Source organism: Solea solea, chromosome 17, assembly GCF_958295425.1.
Source record: "Solea solea chromosome 17, fSolSol10.1, whole genome shotgun sequence".
In the NCBI taxonomy this organism is placed as follows: domain Eukaryota; kingdom Metazoa; phylum Chordata; class Actinopteri; order Pleuronectiformes; family Soleidae; genus Solea; species Solea solea.
In genome coordinates, this window is record NC_081150.1 from 23,447,293 (window position 1) to 23,472,831 (window position 25,539).

The 25,539-nt window shown below is 45.0% G+C and overlaps 1 protein-coding gene across 2 annotated transcripts in view; it reads right to left on the reverse strand.

Annotated features, from left to right (window-relative positions):
- The window catches only part of LOC131443390 (NACHT, LRR and PYD domains-containing protein 3-like), a 47,936-nt gene extending 22,762 nt beyond the window's left edge, over positions 1 to 25,174 (reverse strand). For both annotated transcript variants that reach the window (XM_058612990.1, XM_058612989.1), the window contains exons 1-4: positions 25,071 to 25,174; positions 24,832 to 24,939; positions 24,281 to 24,409; positions 23,785 to 23,863 (exon numbers count right to left, since the gene is read on the reverse strand). In XM_058612990.1, coding sequence (XP_058468973.1) covers positions 23,785 to 23,863; positions 24,281 to 24,409; positions 24,832 to 24,939; positions 25,071 to 25,123 — 369 coding nt within the window. In that variant the 5' untranslated portion in view covers positions 25,124 to 25,174. The remainder of the gene's footprint in view (positions 1 to 23,784; positions 23,864 to 24,280; positions 24,410 to 24,831; positions 24,940 to 25,070) is intronic.
- Between the last annotated feature and the right edge of the window lie 365 nt (positions 25,175 to 25,539).

Below are 25,539 nucleotides of genomic sequence, written 5' to 3' on the forward strand. Positions count from 1 at the left end.
GTCATCTGTCTCATCATGACTAAGAACTGTGTCTGTGGGAGACACAAAAAGAACAGTTTAATGTCAGCAAACTAAAATAAAATCATGGTAGACCAAAGAAGAACGACAACACACCATCTGGACCTATGGTGATTTCATCCAGGTTCTTGCCATGGAACTCGGCCAGTCTTCCTTGCTCGAGGGCCATTAAAAGTTTGCTGACCTTGGCAAGCTGCAGTGTTTTCTCAGGTCGTCGATAGAACTCACGATGGACTCTAATGTCATGCCCAAGAAAGTTGGCCAGCTGGTCCATCTCTGTGTCTGTCATGTTGAGGACTGTTGAGAGTGTTGCAGCATGTTTCCGTAGCCTGGTGGAAGTCAGTGCCTTGGGACACGTTGCACCACATGCTCCTGAAAAAGCACGAAGGCAATCTGAGCCACGGAAATGCGTTTTAGCTGCTGGTCTTGCAAACATGTAGCCATTCTCTTCGAGAACCCCGCATGCCTTTCTCTCTAAAACCAGGAGTTCCAATGCATTCAGCATTTTCTGAGTTACGAGAATTGGAACCAGTCTACCTCTTTTCCCTCTGATCACAATCCTTGTGAAATGTCTGCAGAGTCTTTTCTCTACTTCAGAGAGTGCCCAGTCCAAATCCTCGAGAGGAGTGGACTTGTCCCTTGACAAAAATGCAGACAAGGGCATGCTTGCCACCTCTCCTTCCCTGCGACGGTTAAAGAGGATGATCTGTGCTTAGCACACCTTTGCCAGATCTATCCAAGTCTTTGTGGAAGGACTGTCAGAGAGTTCACTGATGCACTCATCTTGCTTTTGATTGAGAAACGTATGCAGTTTCTGAACATCTTCCTTAAATGGCATCAGAGTGGGCACGTTCCACTTTGCTTCATTGATGTTACGCAGTGCTGTCGAAGAAATCATTTCATTCCATCTGTGATTGTGGACTTCCTGAAATTCAGTGGCTTTTTACACACGCTCAGCGTTGTCCATTATCAAGCCCTGAGCTTTTAGGAGTTTGCTGGCTTTAACCAATGTATGGCCAAGTTTATTGGCAAGTGATGGAATTGCAAATTTGTTGGAATCACTGTCATAGCCACACGTCACCTTGACAGCTTTGATCACCTGCAAGTAATTCTTTGGAATTATGAAATCTTCCATTGTTTTTAAGGAGGTAACTCTTCTTGCATTATGAATCAGTCTTCCTATTTCTCGCATCTTTTCACGCACACACTGTTGATTTTTGGCCGACATCCCACCCTTGTTCAATAGGTGCTGTCCAACTTGGATGATGACATTATCATTTTTCACAACATCGGTGATCGGATCAGGAATCATGGCACTGATGACTCCCCACATCTGTTTACCGATGTGCGAAGGCACAGGTTGCATGAATGTGCACATGGACTGAACACGATTCTTTCCTGGTTTGACAGGTACGGATGCAGGCTGAAGTTTGCAACTTCGCATGTGTCGCCACAGGACTTTTCGTGTAAAAAGTGCTTGGCAGTATGCACAGTGCATGAAATCCTTCCCCTGTGCATCTTTAGTTGGGCTTTTAAATGGAACCAACTCCCCTTTCCCTGACTCTATAACAGCAGCATTGTGGGCATAGTTGCCTCTGTTGTGAATGTACTCGAGCTGTTTCTTTCTCTCCAAGGAACCTTTTGGTAAACTAAGAGCTTTCGCCACATCCAGTTTATTATGGTGTGCACGTTCTAGATGTCTTGCCATCTTTGCATAGGCCTTCTTACAATACAAGCAATACTGTTTCTTGTTGTACACTCTATTGCCATTTCTCTTTTGGCAAGCTTGCACAACTATGGTGTCAATTGCATCCTGACTTGAACAGGGTTCTTCATTCACACCGATGTCAGATGTACTGCTGTTGTATCTCAAGCTTTCAAGGTGTGGTGTCGTGGTGTCACACACTGGAGGACACGATTCAGATTCAGAGTCATGACATCATTCAGTCAGGGGCCACGGTTTTGTCCCAATGACTGATGTGAGGTTGAAATCACTGTCATCACTTTCAGTGGTGGAATCTGGCACATACTCATCACCACTATCTGATGTAGAATCATATAATTCATCAGGGTCTTCGAAATCAGTTTTTTCCATCTGAAAATACATTAATGGACTTAGATGATAGAGTGTATATTAGACATTAATAGCATACAATGTATCATTTAAACATAATTACATTAAGTGCAGTATGATACGACATTTCAATCAGCTCCAGACATGAAATTGAGTACTTACTATGATACTTTTTGTCCGTCTAAGTTTTGGGACAAAAGTCCCATCTTCATTTCCGACGTCTGTCACAATCTGTGATGAATAGCAAAACAACAGACCATTAAAACATCTTAGACATGTTTGTAAAGAGTCAACAATGGTTACCAAATCAGAATTGTTCTATTGTAGGAATATTTTAAGGTATTAACACTGGCATTGTTTCTGCAAATGGTTTATACAGTATTGCCTCTATTCTCAGTTTATCTCAAGATAGGGAAAGTTTATTATTCATATTACTATTTATTTTACTAAAGACACAGCTCTGAAATTAGATACATGGTAAGAGAAACCAAATATGAGAGATGAAATATCAACTGCAGCGATTCTTGCTGCTTTGTGAACCACTTGCTGATTTCACACTAACTGAAGGAACAAGCTTTGTGGGGACATGTCAAACACACACTAGAGTCACCACTTGTGGGGACCGCTTGTTAAGATTGAAGCAAGTCAAGACTTCACACAATCTACAAGCTCACACTGAGGGGAAAGTGTGTTGTGGGGACGTCGTAAATGCCCCCGAATAGAAGGATATTTTATCAAATGTACAATCTCTACAAAAGGTAAAATTGTGTCCAGAACATCCCATTATCATTAGCCATCTTTCAGCATAATGTGAAATTAGTGTAAGGGATTCACTCAGGACAGAGCCCTGATCTGAAGTAAATTTCCATTAGTTTAAATAAGTTTCAAATTAGTCACTGTCATTCACTAAGTTATTCCAAAACATTTGAAAATAGTGCAGAAGTTCCACATACTTGAATTCTCCAGGGGCAGTCATCCCCTCCGTAGTCATAGGTCATTTCCTCCCCCTCATTAATGTCTTTGATGGCGAAAAGACACAAGTGCGGCTTTCCATCTACATCGATCTTTTTCATCCTGCAGTTTGGGCTTTTGTGCTGATCATTAACTAGTCGCCCCAATGAATTGTCTTCTCTTGAGGCATCAATGCTTAGAAGGACAAATAGAAGGGAAAGTAAGTGAACCCATTTCATATTCTTATGTACAGTTCCTCTACATAGAAATGCTATTGACATACATGTTAACATACGGTACAAATTGATCAATTGTCCATTATTTTTGAGTTGTTCTTTTTGCATACAAAGTAAAGTTCATTTGCAAATTACCACCATAATTTTCCTCTCCACTTGAAAGTAAAAAAAAGGCAGTGCATGATGGGTGGAAAATCTTTCGTCTTCTTTGGGCTTCAGCATCATTGATCATATCATCCCTGTATTCCACTACAAATTCTCCGCAGCAGAATGTCTTTCTGGCAAATACTCCTCATCCTTTAAAAACAACAAGATATTTTTAGTGGAACAGGAAATATCATCTACTCAAATTCTCAATTACTTGTAGAAATTAAAACGCAAAATACCACATCTCACAATGTCTTACCTTTCTCTGCATTTATGTATTTCACCTCCAGTTTTGATGTTTTATCCATCTTTGAGAGAACATGATGGATGGCATCATTTGTCGGACTGAGCCTTGGTGGCATTTCAAACTGCAGACAAATATCTACAAATAAGAGAGTCTCGAGCTTCACTTATTGTCAAATAATACGATTCTAAACTACTGACAATATGTTGTTTCTTATAATTAGACATTTGATAAACAGAGGGACTGCAAATTTAAAAAGCTTGGAAAAAAAAATTCCATGTCCACTCTGGCACTTCAGGTCATATCACATCACTTCACTTTTCAAACTATTACTTAATTTGACTAAATCTGTTGTGTGAAGAAACATTTAATTCCCACTTTGCTAGCTCAATATTACTAACTTCCTATTGTTAGCTCACGTGATCGTCGCGTCATAACCAATTGCAAGCACCTGGACACGTAGCACTTAGCTACGCTGCTATATAATTAACGAGTGTGATTAGCATCCTTAACGGACAGTTTTTATCAATAAACTGCGTCACACGGCAAACAACTCTACAATGATTGAATAGGTTGCATTGTATGAGAAATACTGCGACACTTACCAAACACAATCGTCTCCAATCTGGATTCTGAGCTGTGTGAACTTGTGCACGAAGCGAGAGAGGTCATTTACTGTTAAGCTGCGGTCAAACGTACAGCCGGCTTCCTGTGTGATTTCAAAGTAAAAGCCTTTCGCCGGAAGTCAGAGTTGCACATATACCCCATCGTATTATATTGCAGAATTATATCTCAGGTACAGAGCCTCTTTTATTAAACACTATTAAATAGTTTTTTCTACAACTTCTCCTCCACACTCAACTACTGTATGTCTAGTTGTGCAACTCTGTTACGTAGAATGACAAATTACCTTCAAATGCTCTTGAGTAATTTTATTGCTGCATCTGTCATTCACATAAAGTGCAAACCCACCTTCCTTCTTCTTCTTCTTCTTCTTATTGTTATGCTTGTGCAGCTGCAAAAACAACATTTCCAGTAAAACACTGAACATTTCATTTGCCTTAAAACCTTACTAATGGGGACCAGGAAGTGGGCGGTCCTAACCATATTTAGAAGATGCGTGTGTGTGAAGTGGAAAGTGCAATTACCAGCAAAGGCCTTAAGGGGGAGCAGCTTCTCTCACACTCACACAAAAAAATACAGAAAAATGTGCTTTTTGGGCCAAGGCTAAAAATCACTTAGGCACCTTCAGAACAACTCCTGAAGGCTTTCAAAAAGAAAAACGTTATGGGGACCTCGATTTTGGTCCCCAGACTGTCAGTGGTCCCCACACCGTGACTGTGTAAACAGACCGATGTCCCCACAATGTGATAATTACCAGAGCACACACACACACAGGAGCTGCTGGTCCTGTGCTGCCTTGTGTGACCACTTTGTGTCACTGAGGTAAATCTGAACAAAGGATTTTAAATTTTAAAACAAAATAAGACATTTGAACTTAGTGATGTGTGTGTGTGTGTGTGTGTGTGTGTGTGTGTGTGAGTGTGTGCGTGTGTGTGTGCCACTCCACTCCACAGAACTACAAAAGCCGACGTCACTTTTATAACTTTGAAAAGTGTAAGATGTCAAATTAAATCAGAGAAGAAAAAAACAAACATGTGACATATTTCATCATCACATTGGTGTGTGTGTGGAAACCTCACGTCCAGTGGTGACATCACACTGAGTTTCACAGAAGAAGAAACGCTGAGTCATGTTCCATCAGCTCCTCCCCCCTCTTTTGTCCCTCTGTCTCTGGACAGCGGGACACGTCCAGTCATGTCCCAGCATGTTGGACAGTCTGTCTAACGTCTGGTAAAAGACAGAAGTTGAAAAGGGACGACCCGCCAAATTAAAAGTCCCTTATGGCACTTTATTGTGAAGGAAATTTGAAGTTGTCAAACTTTTTCTACGTGTAAAATATTTAAAAAAAAGAAAATAAGTGTTTATGAATGATTTATTCTTATTTTTCAGCTTCTTAAATGTGAATATTTTACTCCACACAACAAGGAAATCATTCGATCAATAATCATTAAATCAACATTTCCAGGTTTGGGAAACAATCTTCAGATTTTTTTTTGTGTCATATATATATATATATATATAATTATGAACAGCTGTAATTAGTCTTGACATTGTGTTATTGTTATCATTATCATAATAATTAAATTATTATTAATTATTTAAAATTAAATGTGGTTATTAAAAATATTTAAGGCATATAATTCGTCATACACAGTCATTCACGACATCTTTAAAAAGCTTTACAAATTCTGGATTCTTGATACAATTATTATTAATATTATTATTATTATTATAACTATAATTATTACTTTTAACATTATGATTATTTTGTAGTAACTTCTACAGAATAAACGCCATGAGCGTCCAACACAAGTCACATGACCCGGAGGTCGTGAGTTAAAGGGGAAATTTTATACCTTATTTCCCCCATTAAAATAGTTCCCTGGTGTCCTAATGAACATGTCAGTGACATGCTTTGGTCAAAATACCATAAGGATGAAGCACCATAGCAGTTCAATAACCCTGCTAAACCCGCCCCTTTCAGAACGCTCGGTTTTGTGCATGGTCCCAAATGAGACACAGGCAAACACACACCCACTTCTTCCAGGGGGTTTCTGATTTGTCCTCTTTACAGCGCTCACTCGCTCAGCTGCTTCTCGTCTCCCCCTCCCTCCACTAGTTCTCTGACAATATCAACATGGCAGCGTGCGCAGAAAACAGCGAGAGTGCCGTCACAGGAAGAGACGTCCTACATAAGGATCGAGCCGAACAGTGCCGAACTGTAAATCAGTTAAATACACTTAGGAACAGCACAGCTGATCGCCACCGCTGATCGCCAGCAGCGTGCGGTGAGCTGAATAAACTGGCGCTGTATGTGGCTGTATCAGAACGGTGACTGTATGCTCTGGAGCTGGCGATCAGTTTAGGCAGCTCGCCGCTGGCGATCAGCGGTGGCGATCAGCTGTGCTGTCCCTAAGTATCCATGTGTCGGAGGTCTGTTCCTGTGACGGCACTCACACATACATCCCCAGTTTAGGCAGCTCACCGTTCGCCGGTGGCGATCAGCGGTGCTGTCTTTTTAACTGATTTTCACAGAGAGTGCAGCACCGCTGCACAGAGAGTGCAGCACCGCTGATCGCTACCACTGATCGCCAGTGGCGAGCGGCATAAACGGCCGCTGTATGTGACTGTATCAGACTGAGTCTGTGCTCCGGTCATGGAGGACGTACTGAACCAATATTTTTAATTAGAACGTGTCAGAATGGTTAGTTATGAGCTCCATTTGACCTTTTCTTAAAAATGTGTGTGTTTGTACGTCGGTGAAATGCGTTCGCTGACTAAATACGGCGACCGCTGGCCGCAGTCTGATGTGAACTGGTGCGAACACACGTTTGCTGACTTTATCCGACACATTAGCTTCATATATAAAATCCTCTGAGGCTGGAAGTTTGTGTAAAACACTGTGCTCCACTGTGCAGCCACCAACAGCACACTTGTCCCTCCGCGTTGACATAATACCGCTCTTCCTCCCTCGCCTGCACTCTCGCAGGGTGGAGCTAAGGTGGAGCTCTGGAAGTAAACTTACTGGTGGGGCGGTAACATTCGCGGTGAAATGCGCATGCTGCCGTCATAAGCGCAGGGAATTCAACATCGAGTGTTTTATCGCCTATACTTACACTAATGGGGACCACGAAAACATGACGGAGTATTCTTTTTCCACACTTTGGCGACTGGTAGGGCCGCCAGAGTCCCAAATATAAGTATTAAAATGGTTAAAAAGTTGATTTTGCATAATATGGCCCCTTTAAGGAGAAGGGTCTAGCTGCAGACCCGCAGACCACTCAACGAAACGCCCCTTTACTCAACGAAACACCCCTTTACTCAACGAAACACCCCCTCACACTCAACGAAACAACCCCTCACACTACACGACACTCTGATTGGGTCTCAAGAGACTGCGTCTGAAACGTGATGAAGTTTACGTTGACCGAGTATGAAGAGAGAACCCGAAAAAGTAACACGGGAAAAACACGGGGAAATGACGGAGGAAAAGGTAAGAATGGATAAAAAACACATTTAGATATTGAACACTGGATGAATATCATTATTTGTATCCATTAAATCAATTAAGTGCGGTTTATTAACCAGTAATGTCTGCATGCTGTAACGATAGCGATTGTAACAGCAAGCAAGACGCAGCGATTTTCTCCCTTTTTTTCCTTTTTTTCTTTTATTTATATGTACAGGTTATAACATTGACAATATAACATTGTCTCATTTTCAACCAAGAAACGTATAAGATAAACTATATGATCTCTATATATTAGTATTTATCTGTTTTTTAATCTTTAAATGAAGTTGCACACACCTTTGCTCATTTAAAAACATGTGACCTCAGTTCTACAATTGTTAAGATAAAAGATTTAATGATGAATAATATTTTTCATGTTTAGAAATTAGAAGTTCTGTTGAATCACGGTCAACGGTGTCATTTGATTTGATTTATTTTAGTTAGCCTGCATATATTTTAGGACAGGGAAAGTCTTAAAGGCAAATGCAGTCCAGTTCATTACTACTTGATTCTGGATTAATAATGTTTCCATGATAAAAAATACAAAATACAATTTTAATTTACATTTTCTCTTATAGAGCAACACTACGTTCAGTGAAGGAGCAGACCCTGAGCTGAGGAGATGCGACTCGGACTAAGTGTCCGATCTGCACAACAAAGGGGAGCTATGCAAAGCTTGTGTCCCATCTGCAGGGACACCAAAGGTCAATGGTGGAGTACGGTGGTAAGTCCTAAATTATCAAATATTTTTTCATTTCAACGCTGAAAGGCTTTAAATTCCCCATGAGCCTTATGTATTATTAAATGTGATGTTATTTCTGTTTGTCCTGACCATGGATAACTGTGACCATCAAACTATTCAACTCATCCATTTGAGTATCAGAAACTCAAAATAAGTAAAGTAAAGTAAACTAATGCTGGAGCCATTTCATCTATGTGTACTGTACTTCATGTGTGTAGAATCTTAAGTCCATGTGTATTTTATTTTCACTCTTGTTGAGAATTTAGATATTGAGAAAAAGTTTCAAGATTCCTGCATTTTTATAGATGCCCCTGATAATAATGATTGTTCTCAGAAGTAATGTAACAATTTGCCTCTCAGACAGGCTTATCTGTATATCCATTTAGGGCAGTGATGTTACTGTGGCCAAACAAGTTGCCAGCCAGGATGACACCTCTTATCAGAGGAAGTGCAAATAATCAGGGAAAGAAAATGTCTTATTCAAAGTTCTTAATCACATGTATTCAGTGTTGCATATTATGTGTAATTTAATTTTAGGAAAGGGCCCAACAAGCCCAACAGAAGCGACGCGAGGCATGTTGTCTGTTAACCAGTGTAATCACAGAGGATCAGGGCATGCTGCAACACCTTAAAGTGAGTGACAATGGCATTTAGTGTGGTGTTTGTGTATTTGCATATGAATACCCAAACTAAAATCCTATACAATTTTTATAGAACATCATCACAGGTAACACGGTGTCTCCTTGGGCCAAGAAACAGGACAGGGTCATCCTTCTTTTTGAAGATGATGAACAAGTGGACAAAGTCATGCACTTCTTGTCTGAAGTACTCTAACGTACTGAGACAGACAAGAAGTCTGCAGATCCAGTGGCATTCGTAATGGATGTACTTTTGCCAGAGGTGAGATCTCAGACACTGACACTGATTTGTAGACTACATGTTTTATATGACTGCATATGTCTCCTTTTAACACATGGTCACTGTCTAACACAATCTTAAATCTTAATCTTCATGCCACAGGCAACAGTATACGCCCTCGGAGCTGTTCACTCCATCTCCCTGGACAAAGCCAAGGAGATGTACATGCGTGGCACAGAGTTTGACTCAAGGTAAGCCGGATAGTTTAGGAAACTGTTAATCCAATTTTCAGTTTATATCTTATTATGCATTTGAGTGTCTTTAACGACTTCATTATTTTGCTATATCATTTTGTCTTGTCAGCGAGATAACCCAGCTTGGGGAACAGCTTCAGAGCCACATTTCCTCAAAAGCGAGGCAGAACCTGGATAGCTTCCTGAGCAATTACAAGAAAGCCTTGGAGTGTGAGGAATTCCTCAGGCGCCTGTAATCCCTGGGTAGTGAATGTGTCTGCTGGATAGTCTGTTGTCTATAAAATAAAGAAAATATATCATTCATCACTTGTATTCATTACATGGATTTGAAAGTTATACAACTTTCTGTGCAGAATCAAGGGTTTCAGTGCATTTGTTTTACTTTCATCAAAAGACCTACTGATGTCCAACTGGCTGGGTTTGATTCAGATACCAATGTTTCACATATCTTCCTGGAAATAGGTAACATCTCCTTAATGACATACTCAGCAGATCTTGTCTACTTAACTTCTGTCTACCGCCACAGAATTTTAGGAGGGTTTCTTTCAGGTTAAAAACCTGATCAAGTAGACTTTTATTAGTTCTAATCGTTGTTCTGTCCAGTTGAACAACATGTCAAACTACAGACTAATAAGACATTCAATAAATGTAGGCCTATATTAAACACACCTTTTTGTAACAGACAGGTTGCCATGATGCTGGAAGTTTGCAAAAACAAATGAAATTATTCAAAGTGTGTGTTCAAAGTGGAATTTGTGATATTATATTGTATAAACGTGATATTATATTGTATAAACGTGATAATTATGTTGTATAAACGTGATATTATATTGTATAAACGTGATAATTATGTTGTATAAACGTGATATTATATTGTATAAACGTGAGAATTATATTGTATAAACGTGATAATTATGTCACATAAACGTGATATTATATTGTATAAACGTGATAATTATATCACATAAACGTGATATTATATTGTATAAACGTGATAATTATATCACATAAACGTGATACTATATTGTATAAACGTGATAATTATATCACAAAAACGTGATACTATATTGTGTAAACGTGATAATTATATCACATAAACATGATATTATATTGTATAAACGTGATAATTATATCACAAAAACGTGATACTATATTGTGTAAACGTGATGTTCAAAGAACTTTTCCAATCAGCATTTATATATTTTAGCAGTTTGGCTATAACATTTCATACTTTCATACAAAGTGACATTAATTATTCACAAATTTCACAGAAAGTACATTTCTGTGTTCATAAAAGTCAACACGAGTATTTATTCTTCTCTATTCCTGTCGCACACCGGGATAAAAGTCTCTTGTCATCAAGTGTCTGTGAAATACGCGTGTGTAAATAAAGTTTCAATAAAAGAAGACGTTATCACGTTCGTAAACGTCATTGTGGCAGTGGGGCTTGGTTAGAGCGACGGCTGCTGGAGGAAAGGAAGGAGTGGCTCAGCCGGTGATCAGACAGCTGGACAGAATCAGGTAATTAGTCAGCTATATAAGCATGTTTGTAACCTGGTTCTGATCTCTTGCAGTAGGCTGGGTCCTCACGCGGACACACAGAGAGAGAGAGAGAGACGGAGAGACACAGAGACACAGAGACACAGAGAGTGAGGGCAGCGCAGCGCAGCAGAGCGCTGACAGCACCTTCAGCACCTCGCTGCGATGCAGGAGAGCACCACCACGCTGCAGCAGCAGCAGTCCCAGCTCCTCGCGGACATTGCGGCGTCACAGCGGGACGATCGTGCTCTCCTGCGGGAGCTGCTGCAACGCCCGGCTGCCCACGGCGCCGACCCGGAGCCCGGTCGAGGACGGTCTCCGGCCGTCGCCCTGCAGCGGATGACCGCGGAAGATGACCCGGAGGCATACCTGGACATCTTCGAGGGCACGGCGGAGGCGTGTGGGTGGCCGGAGGAGGAGAGAGCGCTTCGGCTTCTATCCCTGCTCACCGGCGTGGCGCAGCTGGCCGCGCACAGCCTGCCGGCGGCCGCGCGCCACGACTACACACAGCTGAGGAGAGTCATCCTGGACCGGCTGGGCAGTACGTCGGAGGGACACCGGCGGCGGTTCAGGGGGCTCTCCTTTGAAGGAGCCGGGCGCCCCTTTGCATACGCGCAGCAGCTCCTGGACGCAGCGAGGGGCTGGCTCCAGCCGGGGACCCACTCCGCTGAGGACGTCGTTGGACAGGTGGCGCTGGAGCAGTTCATCGCTGGGTTACCATCGTCCACAGCCAATTGGGTCCAGTGCCACCGCCCGGCCAACATCGAGGCAGCGATCGTCCTCGCGGAGGACCATCTCTCTCTTCCCCGGCGGAGCATGAGGGAGGAGACCAGGCCAGCGACGATCCCTGCCAGCCGTCCCACTCCAGCCCCGAGGAGGAGGTTCCCAGCGGCATCGGCTCCTGCACCACACCCACACACACACACACACACACAGCCGGAGCATGCATCGCTCCGGTCGTCTAATTACCCTCTGCCGTCTTTCCCTCAGGGCCCAGCCTACGCGTCTGATCACCTGGCACCCCGGGGGGCTCCTCAGACGCCAGGGCAGGTGTGCTGGCGGTGTGGGCAGCCCGGCCACATCAGAGCGGAGTGCCCGCTCATGGAAGTGGGGCAAGTGGTTCGGGTTGCCGGGCCGCCGGCCCCCTCCCCCGGTTCGGAAGGGACGTACCGTATACCGGTATGTATACAAGGGGGTACACATCAAGCTCTGCTGGATTCTGGTTGTGAACAGACCATGATCCATCAGCGCTTGGTTCGACCGGGGGCATTGTTAGAGGCATCGTGGGTGAGGGTGAGGTGTGTGCATGGGGATATTCACGATTATCCGGTGGTGGCTCTGGAAATTTATTTTAAAGGGAAAAAACATAGAGTAAAGGCTGGAGTTAGTACTCGCCTCACGCACCCTCTAATTTTGGGAACAAATTGGCCGGGGTTTACGAGCTTAGCAGGGGAAACCATGAGGGTGCAGTCACGTAAGTCAGGGAAATGTGAGTTATGTGCTGTCCTTAGTGGTGAGGCGGAGGTGCCGCATCCCGACGCTGCTGGGGGGGGGGGCACAGATGGCGCCCATGGAAGATTTTCCCCTAGCACAGTCTCGGGATGAGACCCTCCGCCACGCCTTTGACCAAGTGATGGAAATTGATGGTTGTCCGGTTCACCCTAACGCAGCACTCTCTCACCCCTACTTTGTTGTCGTTAAAGACCGTTTATACAGAGTGAGTCGTGACGCTCGAACAGGGGAAGAGCTCTCCCAGTTGTTAGTCCCAAAAAGCCGCCGAGAAACGATTTTCCAGGCGGCTCACCACAACCCCATGGCGGGTCACCTCGGATATGATAAGACACTGAACCGGATCATGGCCCGATTTTACTGGCCGGGCATTCGGGCGGATGTAAGTCGGTGGTGTGCATCCTGCCGCGAATGTCAATTAGTCAACCCTCAGGCCACCCCAAAAGCGCCCTTGCGCCCATTACCATTAATGGAGGTCCCTTTTGATAGGCTTGCCATGGACCTCATCGGGCCATTAGACCGGAGCGCACGGGGATATCGCTTTGTATTAGTTCTAGTGGACTATGCAACGCGATATCCCGAGGCAGTACCCTTGCGCAACATCTCGGCAAAGAGTGTTGCACAGGCACTGTTTCAGGTCATCTCCCGAGTTGGGATCCCGAAAGAGATCCTGACTGACCAGGGCACATCGTTTATGTCACGTACACTACGCGAGCTATACGAATTACTGGGCGTCCGCTCAATCCGGACTAGTGTGTACCATCCCCAGACTGATGGCCTGGTGGAGCGGTTTAACAAAACGCTAAAGAACATGATTCGTAAGTTCGTACACGAGGATAGTCGTAATTGGGATAAATGGTTGGACCCTCTGTTGTTTGCAGTGCGGGAGGTGCCCCAGGCCTCCACGGGTTTTTCGCCCTTTGAACTCCTGTTCGGCAGGAAACCTCGGGGTGTCTTGGACCTGGTTAAGGAAAACTGGGAGGCAGGTCCAAGCACCAGTAAAAATGAGGTACAGCACGTACTGGACCTGCGAGCAAAACTCCATTCACTGGGTCAGTTATCACGGCAGAATTTGCTCCAGGCCCAGGAACGTCAACAGCGGCTGTACAACAGAGGGGCTAAACTTAGACAGTTTTCACCGGGAGATAAAGTGCTTCTATTGCTACCGTCGTCTAGCTCCAAATTACTCGCCAAGTGGCAAGGGCCCTTTGTGGTCACACGGCGAGTGGGGGATGTTGACTATGAGGTTGTGCGTTCTGACAGGGGTGGAGCAACACAGATTTACCACCTTAACCTCCTCAAAGCCTGGAGGGAGGTGGCGTCTGTTTCTCTGGCCACCACGGTGATTGAGAGAGATGAGCTGGGACCGGAGGTGACTAAATTAAACAGGTCGGCGCCGGTCCCCGTTGACGATCATCTCTCGCCGGGCCAGAGAGCAGACGTGGCCTCGTTGCAGCGGCAGTTTGCCGACGTGTTCTCTCCCCTGCCGGGACGCACAAACCTCATACACCACCACATAGAAACTTCCCCGGGTGTGACAGTGCGTTCACGACCCTATCGCCTGCCGGAACATAAGAGGAAAACTGTTCAGGCAGAACTTCAGGCTATGTTAGAGATGGGAGTAATAGAAGAGTCCAACAGTGACTGGTGTTGCCCCATTGTTCTTGTTCGCAAGTCTGATGGGTCAATACGGTTCTGTGTGGACTACCGTAGAGTCAACGAGGTGTCCAAATTCGATGCCTATCCAATGCCCCGGGTCGACGAACTCCTGGATCGGCTGGGCACGGCTCGCTTTTTTACGACACTGGATTTGACCAAGGGCTACTGGCAGATTCCCTTGTCGCTAGAGTCCAGGGGAAAAACGGCCTTCTCCACTCCGTATGGTTTGTACCAATTTGTCACGCTTCCATTTGGGTTGTTCGGGGCCCCAGCCACGTTCCAGCGCCTCATGGACCGGGTGCTGCGGCCTCACTCTGCATATGCTGCGGCCTACTTGGATGATGTCATCATTCATAGTGAGACCTGGGAGCAGCATATGCAGCAGGTGGGAGCAGTGCTGGAGTCCCTGAGGAGGGCGGGGCTCACGGCCAACCCAGGGAAGTGTGCAGTTGGACGGAGGGAGGTACGGTATTTGGGGTACCACTTGGGGGGAGGGCAGGTGCGGCCACAGATACAAAAGACCGCAGCGGTTGCAGCCTGCCCAAGACCCAAGACCAAAAAAGAGGTTAGGAGGTTTCTGGGGCTGGCCGGTTACTATAGGAGGTTCATCCCGGCCTTCTCGGAGCTGACCAGCCCCCTAACCGACCTGACCCGAAAAGGTGCCTCAGATCCGGTCCAGTGGACGGAGCCGTGTCAGCTGGCGTTTGAGAGGGTTAAGCAAGCCCTCTGTGGGGAGCCACTTTTATACACACCTAACTTTTCTCTCCCTTTCATCCTGCAGACCGACGCCTCGAACAGCGGGCTGGGGGCCGTTTTGTCCCAGGAGGTGGAGGGGGTCGACCGCCCCGTACTGTACATAAGCCGGAAGCTAGCTCAGCGGGAGGTGAGCTACAGTACGGTGGAGAAAGAGTGCCTCGCCATACGGTGGGCGGTCGGTGCCCTCCGCTACTATCTCCTGGGGCGCCCATTCACCCTCTGGTCGGACCATGCCCCGCTCCAATGGCTCCATCGCATGAAAGATGCCAACGCGCGGATCACTCGCTGGTATCTGGCTTTACAGCCTTTCCGGTTCAAGGTGATCCATAGGCCGGGGAACCGCATGGCCGTGGCCGACTTTCTCTCCTGCTCTGCGAAGGGGGGGGGGAGTGGGCTTGCGGCCGGCGGGGTCCCGGCCTAAGTCGGGCGGTGGGGGTATGTGGCAGTGGGGCTTGGTTAGAGCGACGGCTGCTGGAGGAAAGGAAGGAGTGGCTCAGCCGGTGATCAGACAGCTGGACAGAATCAGGTAATTAGTCAGCTATATAAGCATGTTTGTAACCTGGTTCTGATCTCTTGCAGTAGGCTGGGTCCTCACGCGGACACACAGAGAGAGAGAGAGAGAGAGAGACGGAGAGACACAGAGACACAGAGACACAGAGAGTGAGGGCAGCGCAGCGCAGCAGAGCGCTGACATCACAGCCAGCCACAGCTGACTGCTTTTGTTTTGTTTGGTTAATTGTTTTCAGTTGACAATAAACTGGTATATTTGCTCCCTCAACGCCGCCTCCTCGTCCTTCCCGAACCCCAGTGAGTGGGAAAAGCTCACAGTCATCACGTTAGTAAACGTCATCACGTTTCAGACGCAGTCTCTTGAGAGCCAATCAGAGTGTCGGGTAGTGTGAGGGGGTGTTTCGTTGAGTGTGAGGGGGTGTTTCGTTGAGTAAAGGGGTGTTTCGTTGAGTAAAGGGGCGTTTCGTTGAGTGGTCTGCGGGTCTGCAGCTAGACCTACTTGTGCATCACAGCAGAAACCACACTTCCTCATTCATGGCATAATCTGCTCATGTGTGTTTCATTTTCCATGTGTGTGTGTGTGTGTGTGCGTAACTCTGAGTGTTGTTCTGCTCACACGCAGCAGGGGGCGCTGTTGTCAGGCAGCATGAAGAGGAGGAGGAGGAGAAGCAGTGCATGCTGGGACAGAAAGGCTCGTCAGTGAGAAGATGATGTTCTTCAGACAAAGAGTCAAACTCTTAACATCTTTATTTACTTTGTGTTCTATTTGATTGAAAACCTTGAATTTTTATTTATATTATTTTGACTTCTTTCTTTTTATTTTATATAAAGCATTTATTCATTTTTAATTGATTTTACTTTCTGTATCTTTTAATTTCACTTTCAAACATTCACTTTTTGTTATTTTTATCTCAGTGTGTGTGAACCTGTGTGTTTCAGGCTGGTTCTCAGCAGCAGGGGGCGCTCACAGCGCAGGACGGCGGCTCAGTTAATGACAGACATGTTGATTTTTAAGTCTTTATTTATTGATGGTTTCAACAAAGAATGACTGAGACGAGCTTTGACCTCGTCCACCACTGAAGCTGCTGTCTCTTCATGTCCTACAGAGGACACAGAGACACTGAGGAACCACGACAGACCCAGAACCCAGGATAAACCGGTTCAGTGAATGTGGTCCTGAAGGTGTGGAGGTGGATCAGTGAGTCAGAGGACACGCTGTAGAAGGACAGAGTCCCAGCAGGACAGTCTACATACACTGATACTCTGTGAGAGACAGAGGACATGATGGGTGTTTGTGTCCTACAGTGACGGACAGAGTAACCATGATCATCAGAGCAGATCAGACTCCAGGACTGATCATTATTTCCAAACAAACAGTCAGAACTGTTGCCTTTCCTCTTGATTCCTCTGTAACTCAGTGATATATTAACTCTTCCTCTCCACTCGACCTCCCAGTAACAGCGACCAGTCAGACCAGGTCTACACAGCAGCTGAGGCCAGGACTTAAATCTGTCTGGATGATCAGGATACGACTGATCTTCTGTCACATTGGTCACTTTCCTGTTGTCGTCAGACAGTTTGAGTTCTCTGCTCATTGTGTTTGTGTCCAGTTCCAGTTCACATGAATCTGATGAAGACAACGAGACACAGCTGCAGTTTATTGATGATCAGCTGATATGTTGTTATTTCCTGTAAATCCATACTTACACTTCCTGAGACCAGGTTTTAACCTCTGCTCTCCAGCATGGTCCATCCTGGAGGAAGAAACAGTCTGAATGAGTTTCTGTCCAACATGAGTCCAAACTGTTGTCTTAATGACGCACTCTGGTGGACACAATGATGAACTACAAGGACAGGTGTGTTTCAAAGAGAAGACGGTGTCTGCAGAACCAGAGACCACAGTTTCAGGAGGCTACGCATTTACTCAATAGCGCCACCACGTGGACAACACAGAAGACAACTTCTGTTTATACATTTGAAACCCACATCGAGTAAACCAGCAACAAGTTGGCCCAGCACAAACCAAGTAAACAAAGAAAATAGATAAAAATGAGGGATTTCGTTAGTATTTTTTACAGTGTTTCAAATCGCAGTATTGTGGGTCTAAAAACCATAAACTTTGGATTTGAATTACGGTTGTTTGATCGCTTGCTTGAATCGATACCTAGTTTCCAGTGCTTTCGTGGTTTTTTCAGCTGCGCGTCACAGAGGAAACACATGGCTACTTATGCAGCTGCTGCTGCGGAGGCTCGTCGCTGTTACTGCTGCTTCCAAAACATGTGTGTTTTCACCGTTGAATGAAGAATGAAGAACAACTTGATTGTAGCTGTTAGATGACGAACATCTCGTACACAACTCACTACAAACACCACAGAATAAAGACATCTTTACTTTAGTTTGACCGTAGACTGTTTGAAGTGGACCAGGACTGTTCTGTACCCATTATCAGGACTTGATGCTGCTACTCTGTCCAGTTCATGGTTCTGGTCGTTTCTCAGGCTGAACTACGTGACATTCACTCGTTCTCATGAGGTGTTTAAAAAGTGTCACTAATGTTTGGTTATACTCACTGACAGAGGAAAACATAATAACAGGACATCTTCAACCTGAACCTGCTGACAAGTTTGAATACTGCTGATGAACATGAAGAGGAAGAGGAGGAGGAGAATACCTGAGAGTGTCCAGTCTCCAGTGAGGACTCTTCAGTCCAGCAGACAGCAGCTTCTCTCCTGAGTCTCCTGGATGATTGTAGCTCAGGTCCAGTTCTCTCAGATGGGAGGGGTTGGAGTTCAGAGCTGAGGTCAGAGAAGAACATCCTTCCTCTGAGACCAGACAACCTGACAGACTGGAGTTAAGAAGATATGATGAACTCAGTGATTCAGAAAAAACATCTTTATCAACAAGAACCTACAGAAGCAAAGAGTCTGAGTCAGAGTTCTGACCTGAGAGTCTCAAGAGAACAGTGAGGACTCTTCAGTCCATCACACAGCAGCTTCACTCCTGGATCCTGCAGGTCATTGTTACTCAGGTCCAGTTCTCTCAGATGGGAGGGGTTGGAGTTCAGAGCTGAGGTCAGAGAAGAACATCCTTCCTCTGAGACCAGACAACCTGACAGACTGGAGTTAAGAAGATATGATGAACTCAGTGATTCAGAAAAAAACATCTGCATCAACAAGAACCTAAAGAAGCAAATAGTCTGAGTCAGACTTCTGACCTGAGAGTCTCCAGAGAACAGTGAGGAATCTTCAGTCCATCACACAGCAGCTTCACTCCTTGATCCTGCAAGTCGTTGTTACTCAGGTCCACGTGTCTCAGACGAGAGGACACAGAGCTGAGGACTGAGGACAGAGCTTCACAGCTTCTCTCTGAGAGTTTACAGCCACTCAGTCTGAGGAGGAGTTCAAGAAAATCTATTCACATATGCAATTAAAAAAATAATCAGAGTAGAATTGTCCATATAAATCAGCTGAGCACCAACCTGAGAGTGTCCAGAGAACAGTGAGGACTCTTCAGTCCATCACACAGCAGCTTCACTCCTGGATCCCGCAGGTTGTTGTTACTCAGGTCCACGTGTCTCAGACTAGAGGACACAGAGCTGAGGACTGAGGACAGAGCTTCACAGCTTCTCTCTGAGAGTTTACAGACACTCATTCTGAGGAGGAGTTCAAGAAAATCTATTCACATATGCAATTAAAAAAATAATCAGAGTTGAATTGTCCATATAAATCAGCTGAGCACCAACCTGAGAGTCTCCAGAGAACAGTGAGGACTCTTCAGTCCATCACACAGCAGCTTCACTCGTGGATCCTGCAGGTCATTTTTACTCAGGTCCAGTTCTCTCAGATGGGAGGGGTTTGAGTTCAGAGCTGAGGTCAGAGAAGAACATCCTTCTTTTGAGACCAGACAACCTGACAGACTGGAGGTAAGAAGATATGATGAACTCAGTGATTCAGAAAAAACATCTTCATCAACAAGAACCTAAAGAAGCAAAGAGTCTGAGTCAGAGTTCTGACCTGAGAGTCACCAGAGAACAGTGAGGACTCTTCAGTCCATCACACAGCAACTTCACTCCTGGATCCTGCAGGTCATTGTTACTCAGGTCCACGTGTCTCAGACTAGAGGACACAGAGCTGAGGACTGAGGACAGAGCTTCACAGCTTCTCTCTGAGAGGTTACAGCCACTCATTCTGAGGAGGAGTTCAAGAAAATATATTCACATATGTAATTAAAAAAATAATCAGAGTAGAATTGTCCATATAAATCAGCTGAGCACCAACCTGAGAGTCTTCAGAGAACAGTGAGGACTCTTCAGTCCATCACACAGCAGCTTCACTCCTGGATCCTGCAGGTCGTTTTTACTCAGGTCCACGTGTCTCAGACTAGAGGACACAGAGTTGAGGACTGAGGACAGAGCTTCACAGCTTCTCTCTGAGAGGTTACAGCCACTCAGTCTGAGGAAGAAAACAGTGATGAACAAAAGGTTAAACATGTTTGTCTTGTGCTCTTTAGAATATGTCTTATTAATATTTATATACTGATCCACGTACAGAGCTTTGTTGGAGGCTTTGACCACCGGCGTCAGCTTCAGAAGAGCCTCCTCTGAAGCAGAGTATTTCTTCAGGTCAAACTCTTCCAGATCTTTTCCTGGTGACAGTAAGATGAAGACCAGAGCTGACCACTGAGCAGGAGACAGTGTCTTTGTGGACAGGCGTCCTGATGTGAGGGACTCTTGGATCTCCTCCACAAGAGAACGATGGTTCAGTTCATTCAGACAGTGGAACAGGTTGATGCTTCTCTCTGCTGACAGATTCTCACTGATCTTCTTCTTGATGTACTCAACTGTTTCCTGATTGGTCTGTGAACCACTTCCTGTTTGTGTCAGTAGAGCTCTTAAGAGCTTCTGATTGGTCTCCAGTGAAAGTCCCAGGAGGAACCGGAGGGACAAGTCCAGGTGTCCATTTGGACTCAGTAAGGCCTCGTCCACAGCACTCTGGTGCAGATGATTCAGTTTAGGTTTTTTTCTTAACAGTCTGGGCCACTGGCTCGTTGTTAGTTCTTCTGACAACAGATTTGTTCCAGAGGTGATGAAGGTCAGATGAACATGAAGAGCAGCCAGAAACTCCTGAACACTCAGATGGACAAAGCAGAAGAACTTGTCCTGCTACAGGCCTCTCTCCTCTTTAAAGATCTGAGTGAAGACTCCTGAGTAAAGTGAAGCTGCTGTGATATCGATGCCACACTCTCTCAGGTCTGATTCATAGAAGATCAGGTTTCCTTTCTGCAGCTGCTCAAAAGCCAGTTTCCCCAGAGACTTAATCATCTTCCTGTTCTCTGGACTCCAGTGTGGATCTGTCTCAGCTCCTCCATCATATTTGACCCTCTTCACTTTGGACTGAACCACCAGGAAGTGGATGTACATCTCAGTCAGGGTCTTGGGCAGTTCTCCTCCATCTCTGGTTTTCAGCATGTTCTCCAGAACTGTTGCAGTGATCCAGCAGAAGACTGGGATGTGGCACATGATGTGGAGGCTTCGTGATGTCTGGATGTGGGAGATGATCCTCCTGGCCTTCTCCTCATATCTGAACCTCTTCCTGAAGTAGTCCTCCTTCTGTGGGTCCGTGAACCCTCTGACCTCTGTCACCATGTCCACACAGTCAGGAGGGATCTGATTGGCTGCTGCAGGTCGTGTGGTTATCCAGAGGCGAGCAGAGGGAAGCAGTTTCCCCCTGATGAGGTTTGTCAGCAGCACGTCCACTGAGGTGGACACTGTGACGTCAGTCAGGATCTCACTGTTGTGGAAGTCCAGAGGAAGTCGACACTCGTCCAGACCATCAAAGATGAAGACCACCTTAAAGTCTTCAAACCTGCAGATTCCTGCTTCTTTGGTTTCAGTGAAGAAGTGATGGATGAGTTCCACCAAACTGAACTTCTTCTCTTTCAGCACATTCAGCTCTCTGAAGGTGAAGGGAAACATGAACTGTACGTCCTGGTTGCTTTTGTCTTCAGCCCAGTCCAGAGTGAACTTCTGTGTTAACACTGTTTTTCCAATGCCAGCCACGCCCTTTGTCATCACTCTTCTGATTGGTCCGTCTCTTCCAGCTGAGGCTTTAAAGATGTCTTCTTGTCTGATGGATGTTTCTGGTCTGTCTGGTTTCCAGGAAGCTCTTTCAATCTGTCTGACCTCATGTTCTTCATTGACCTCTCCAGTCCCTCCCTCTGTGATGTAGAGCTCTGTGAAGATCTCATTCAGAAGGGTGGAGTTTCCTGCTTTAGCCACACCCTCAAACAAACACTGGAACTTCTTCTTCAGGTTTGATTTGAGTTCACGTCGACAAGCTGGAGCTCTGATTTCTGACAGAACACAAGAAAATAAATCAGTGAGTGGATCATTGAGAAAATAAGATGTTCTTCCTTTCACATTAAAAGTCCTCTTACTGTCAGCTAGCTTCTCCTGCTTCATCCTCCTTAAGAAGTCCTCTGTGATCTTCAGAAAGGCCTCTCTGCTACTCCTCTGCTCCTCATCCTCCCTCTGATTCTCTGAGACTTCTGTGTGATCTGTATCCAGAACCTTGTGGATCTTCTTCAGCTCGTTCTTCACAAAGCAGATGATGTTCTCCTCCAGCAGCTGGAACAGAACATGTGAAGTTTAACCTCAGATGATCAGTGACAGAGTGAAGTCCTGCAGGTCCACAGAGCAGCATCCAGACTGTCAGGACCAGGAGCCTCATGTATAAAAGAGTGTGCAGCTTTCATACTAGAAGACGGCGTACGCACAACATTTATAAAGTACGTACGCAAAGAAAATCTCAGATTTATAAAACTGTGCGTACGCCAAGTCCTGCGCACCTTTTCTTTATACATCCCATCAAAGGTGAAACTGAGCGGAGATGAATGAGGAACACACCACGCCCACCCACAAATGAATATACAGATGACTCTAAAACGCCTTTGTCCTGAAGAAAAAGGACAACTGTGGCAGCAAAGAAAGAGGGAAATAAAAGAAAAAGAAGGAAAGTGCACGATCAACTTGTCAATTTATGATGTATAAATCTGTAAAAATAGATTATTTTGGTCGGGTTTTTTTGGAATTAGTGATAAACACAAAGGAACTAAATGTCAGGGTCACAGCGACTGCTCTTATATTAATATTGATGCTTAAAAAACTGGCTGTGCATTGATAGTTGATCCTGTGCATGTTTTTTTCTGGTGTAACATGTATGTTTAGACATGAATGATCCATGTGAGCTGAATTTACAGATTATTTCAACAATCTATAAGTGTCACACGTCATCATCTACACACATTACGCACAAAATAAGCAGACAGAGTTCACGGAGTTACTCCATGTAACCATTCATTACTGTCACTGATTGTGTTGTGGATGCTGCGCCTTTCTCTTCCGATGAAAGGCGCAGCGGTGGCGGAATAATTTTTCGTAGTTATTTCGTTATCGTGTAGATTAAAATGGGATAAACAAAAATGTTCTACTCAACGTTCAAGTCCCGTTGTCTTACAACAAATGAGTCTGTAACTTTATTTTGTGTTTAAAACATTATAGACTGACGTGTGTTCATGTGTTCATGTGTTCATGTCAGCAGCTGTGTTTACATCACTGTGTTACATAAAGAAAATATTCATCTGTGGAAAATTTATTTCAGTAATTTGCTCAAAGTAAATAAGTGAGTCTCTCTCTCTCTCACACACACACACACACACACACACACACACACACACAGGTCTGTAGTGTGTGTTCGCTCACAGGATCAGTTTCGTCTTCAGTGTCCTCTCTGATGTTATCCACATATGTTCAAACGTACGTGGTGTATCAGTATTGTTTGTCACAGAAAATTCATGTTTGTCACTGTAGACACATTAATAATATTATTTTCAAACACTGTGATAAGTTTCAAAGCTTAATATTGTAGCGTCTCCACCTGACAAGAGTTTGCGGAGCTCTCGGCAAATTCTCACGGCAGCTCGAGAGTTTGCGCTGCGATGCGCAAACTTCCACGCCAAGTACATTTTTATACATGCCGTCTGTGCGTGAAAGCAAGCGTACGCCGTCTTTTTGTGCGTACGCACGGTTTATACATGAGGCCCCAGGACTCTGCTTCAGTATTAACAGTAGTGTCATGTTTGTACATTTACACACCTTAAATATGGAGTCCAGGTCTGCTCCATGCTGCTGGACAGACTGACCACTGAGAACCTCTGTCCTCTGCTGATCAACTCTGAGGAGAAAAGATTCAGTGTCATTTACTAAACAATCATTTGTTTCTACGAGGTTTTCAATGTGCTGCACCTACGATTCTTCTTCAGCCAAGTTCACATGACATGAGTTTGACAGGTTGAAGACAAAAGTCCCTGAAGGACAGTCTCTAGTGTTTGTTATGTGTGAAGTCTCAAAGACACAATCAGAGAGGCTTGTCCATGAGTCCCTGACCAATCACGGACTCTGACTAGATTTACTGCTGGAAACGTATTCAGAGACGAGGACAGGCTGAAGACGTTTAGTGGAGACAGAAAAACAACATTGGTCCACCAAAGAGAAGAAGAGTGTTCTTCTGGATTAAACATGTTTTGGACTAGACAGGCTCCCCCTGGTGGAGGATCATGTAAGTGTGTGTTACTATGTGTGAAATTCTTACATCAGTTCACCATGTTTTTGTCCATCCTTGAAGTTAAACATACGATCTATAGACAAGTCACTCTTCATGGACACACAGCTGAGTCCAGGTCCAGGACTGGCAGAGTCTGGTCCCTGTTGATGGATCCTCCTACAAACTCAGGACATGACATGTAAATACAACATCTGCTGTGATTGATCTCATTAATGATCTACAGTATCAGGAGACACAAGGAAAACAGGTTTGTGTCAGAAATGGTTGAGTGTGACCCAGATGGTGTCAAACACTACACTGATTAACACATTTAAGACTTCCACATCTTCAGTCAGATCACTTTACCCAAACCCAAGCACGTGACCCAGGACTGTTCCACATTTATTCAACATTTCTTATTTTTCATGGGTCCAGATCTGAGATTAAATGGGGACGGGTCTGTTTGGGACTTGGGTCCAGAATGTCTTAGGTCTGCATGGGTCTGGGTCTGAATTCTCAAATATTAGGTGTCTCTGGTGCTACATGGTGGGTCATTTGAGTTGTTGACCTGTGAAGACCTCCACCCTCCATCATCTGACCTCTGTTCTTGTTTGAAGGTCACAGGTTCATCCATGGACCAGTCACTCTTCATGGACACACGGCTGGGTCCAGGTCTGGCAGAGTCTGGTCCCTGTTGATGGATCCTCCTACAAACACAGGACATGACATGTAAATACAACATCTGCTGTGAATGATCTCATTAATGATCTACAGTATCAGGAGACACAAGGAAAACAGGTTTGTGTCAGAAATGGTTGCTGTTGGGTCCAGGTCTGACCTCTGTTCTTGTTTGAAGGTCACAGGTTCATCCATGGACCAGTCACTCTTCATGGACACACAGCTGGGTCCAGGTCCAGGTCCAGCAGAGTCTGGTCTCTGTTGATGGATCCTCCTACAAACACATGATGTGTAAATAAAACACTGAGCTGTGACATGGAGACGAGTCACATGATCCATGAGATCCTCATCTCACCTCTGACCCTCATGTTCCTCACACAGAGTGGTTTTAGAGGGCGGAGCTTCCTCTTCACTGTCTTTGATCTGATTCATAGCAGAGCGCCACCTGCTGGGAGAATAAAACTCGCTCATTACAAGTTCTGCTAACATGGGTGGACCACATTGACCTAATGTGGGCCGGTCCGCAAGAAGACTTTTTTTAACCACAGAATTGTCCGACATGAGCCCTCATTGGCTGACTGAACAATCGGCACAGCCCATTGGTTTATGCTAATAATGGACTGTCAGTC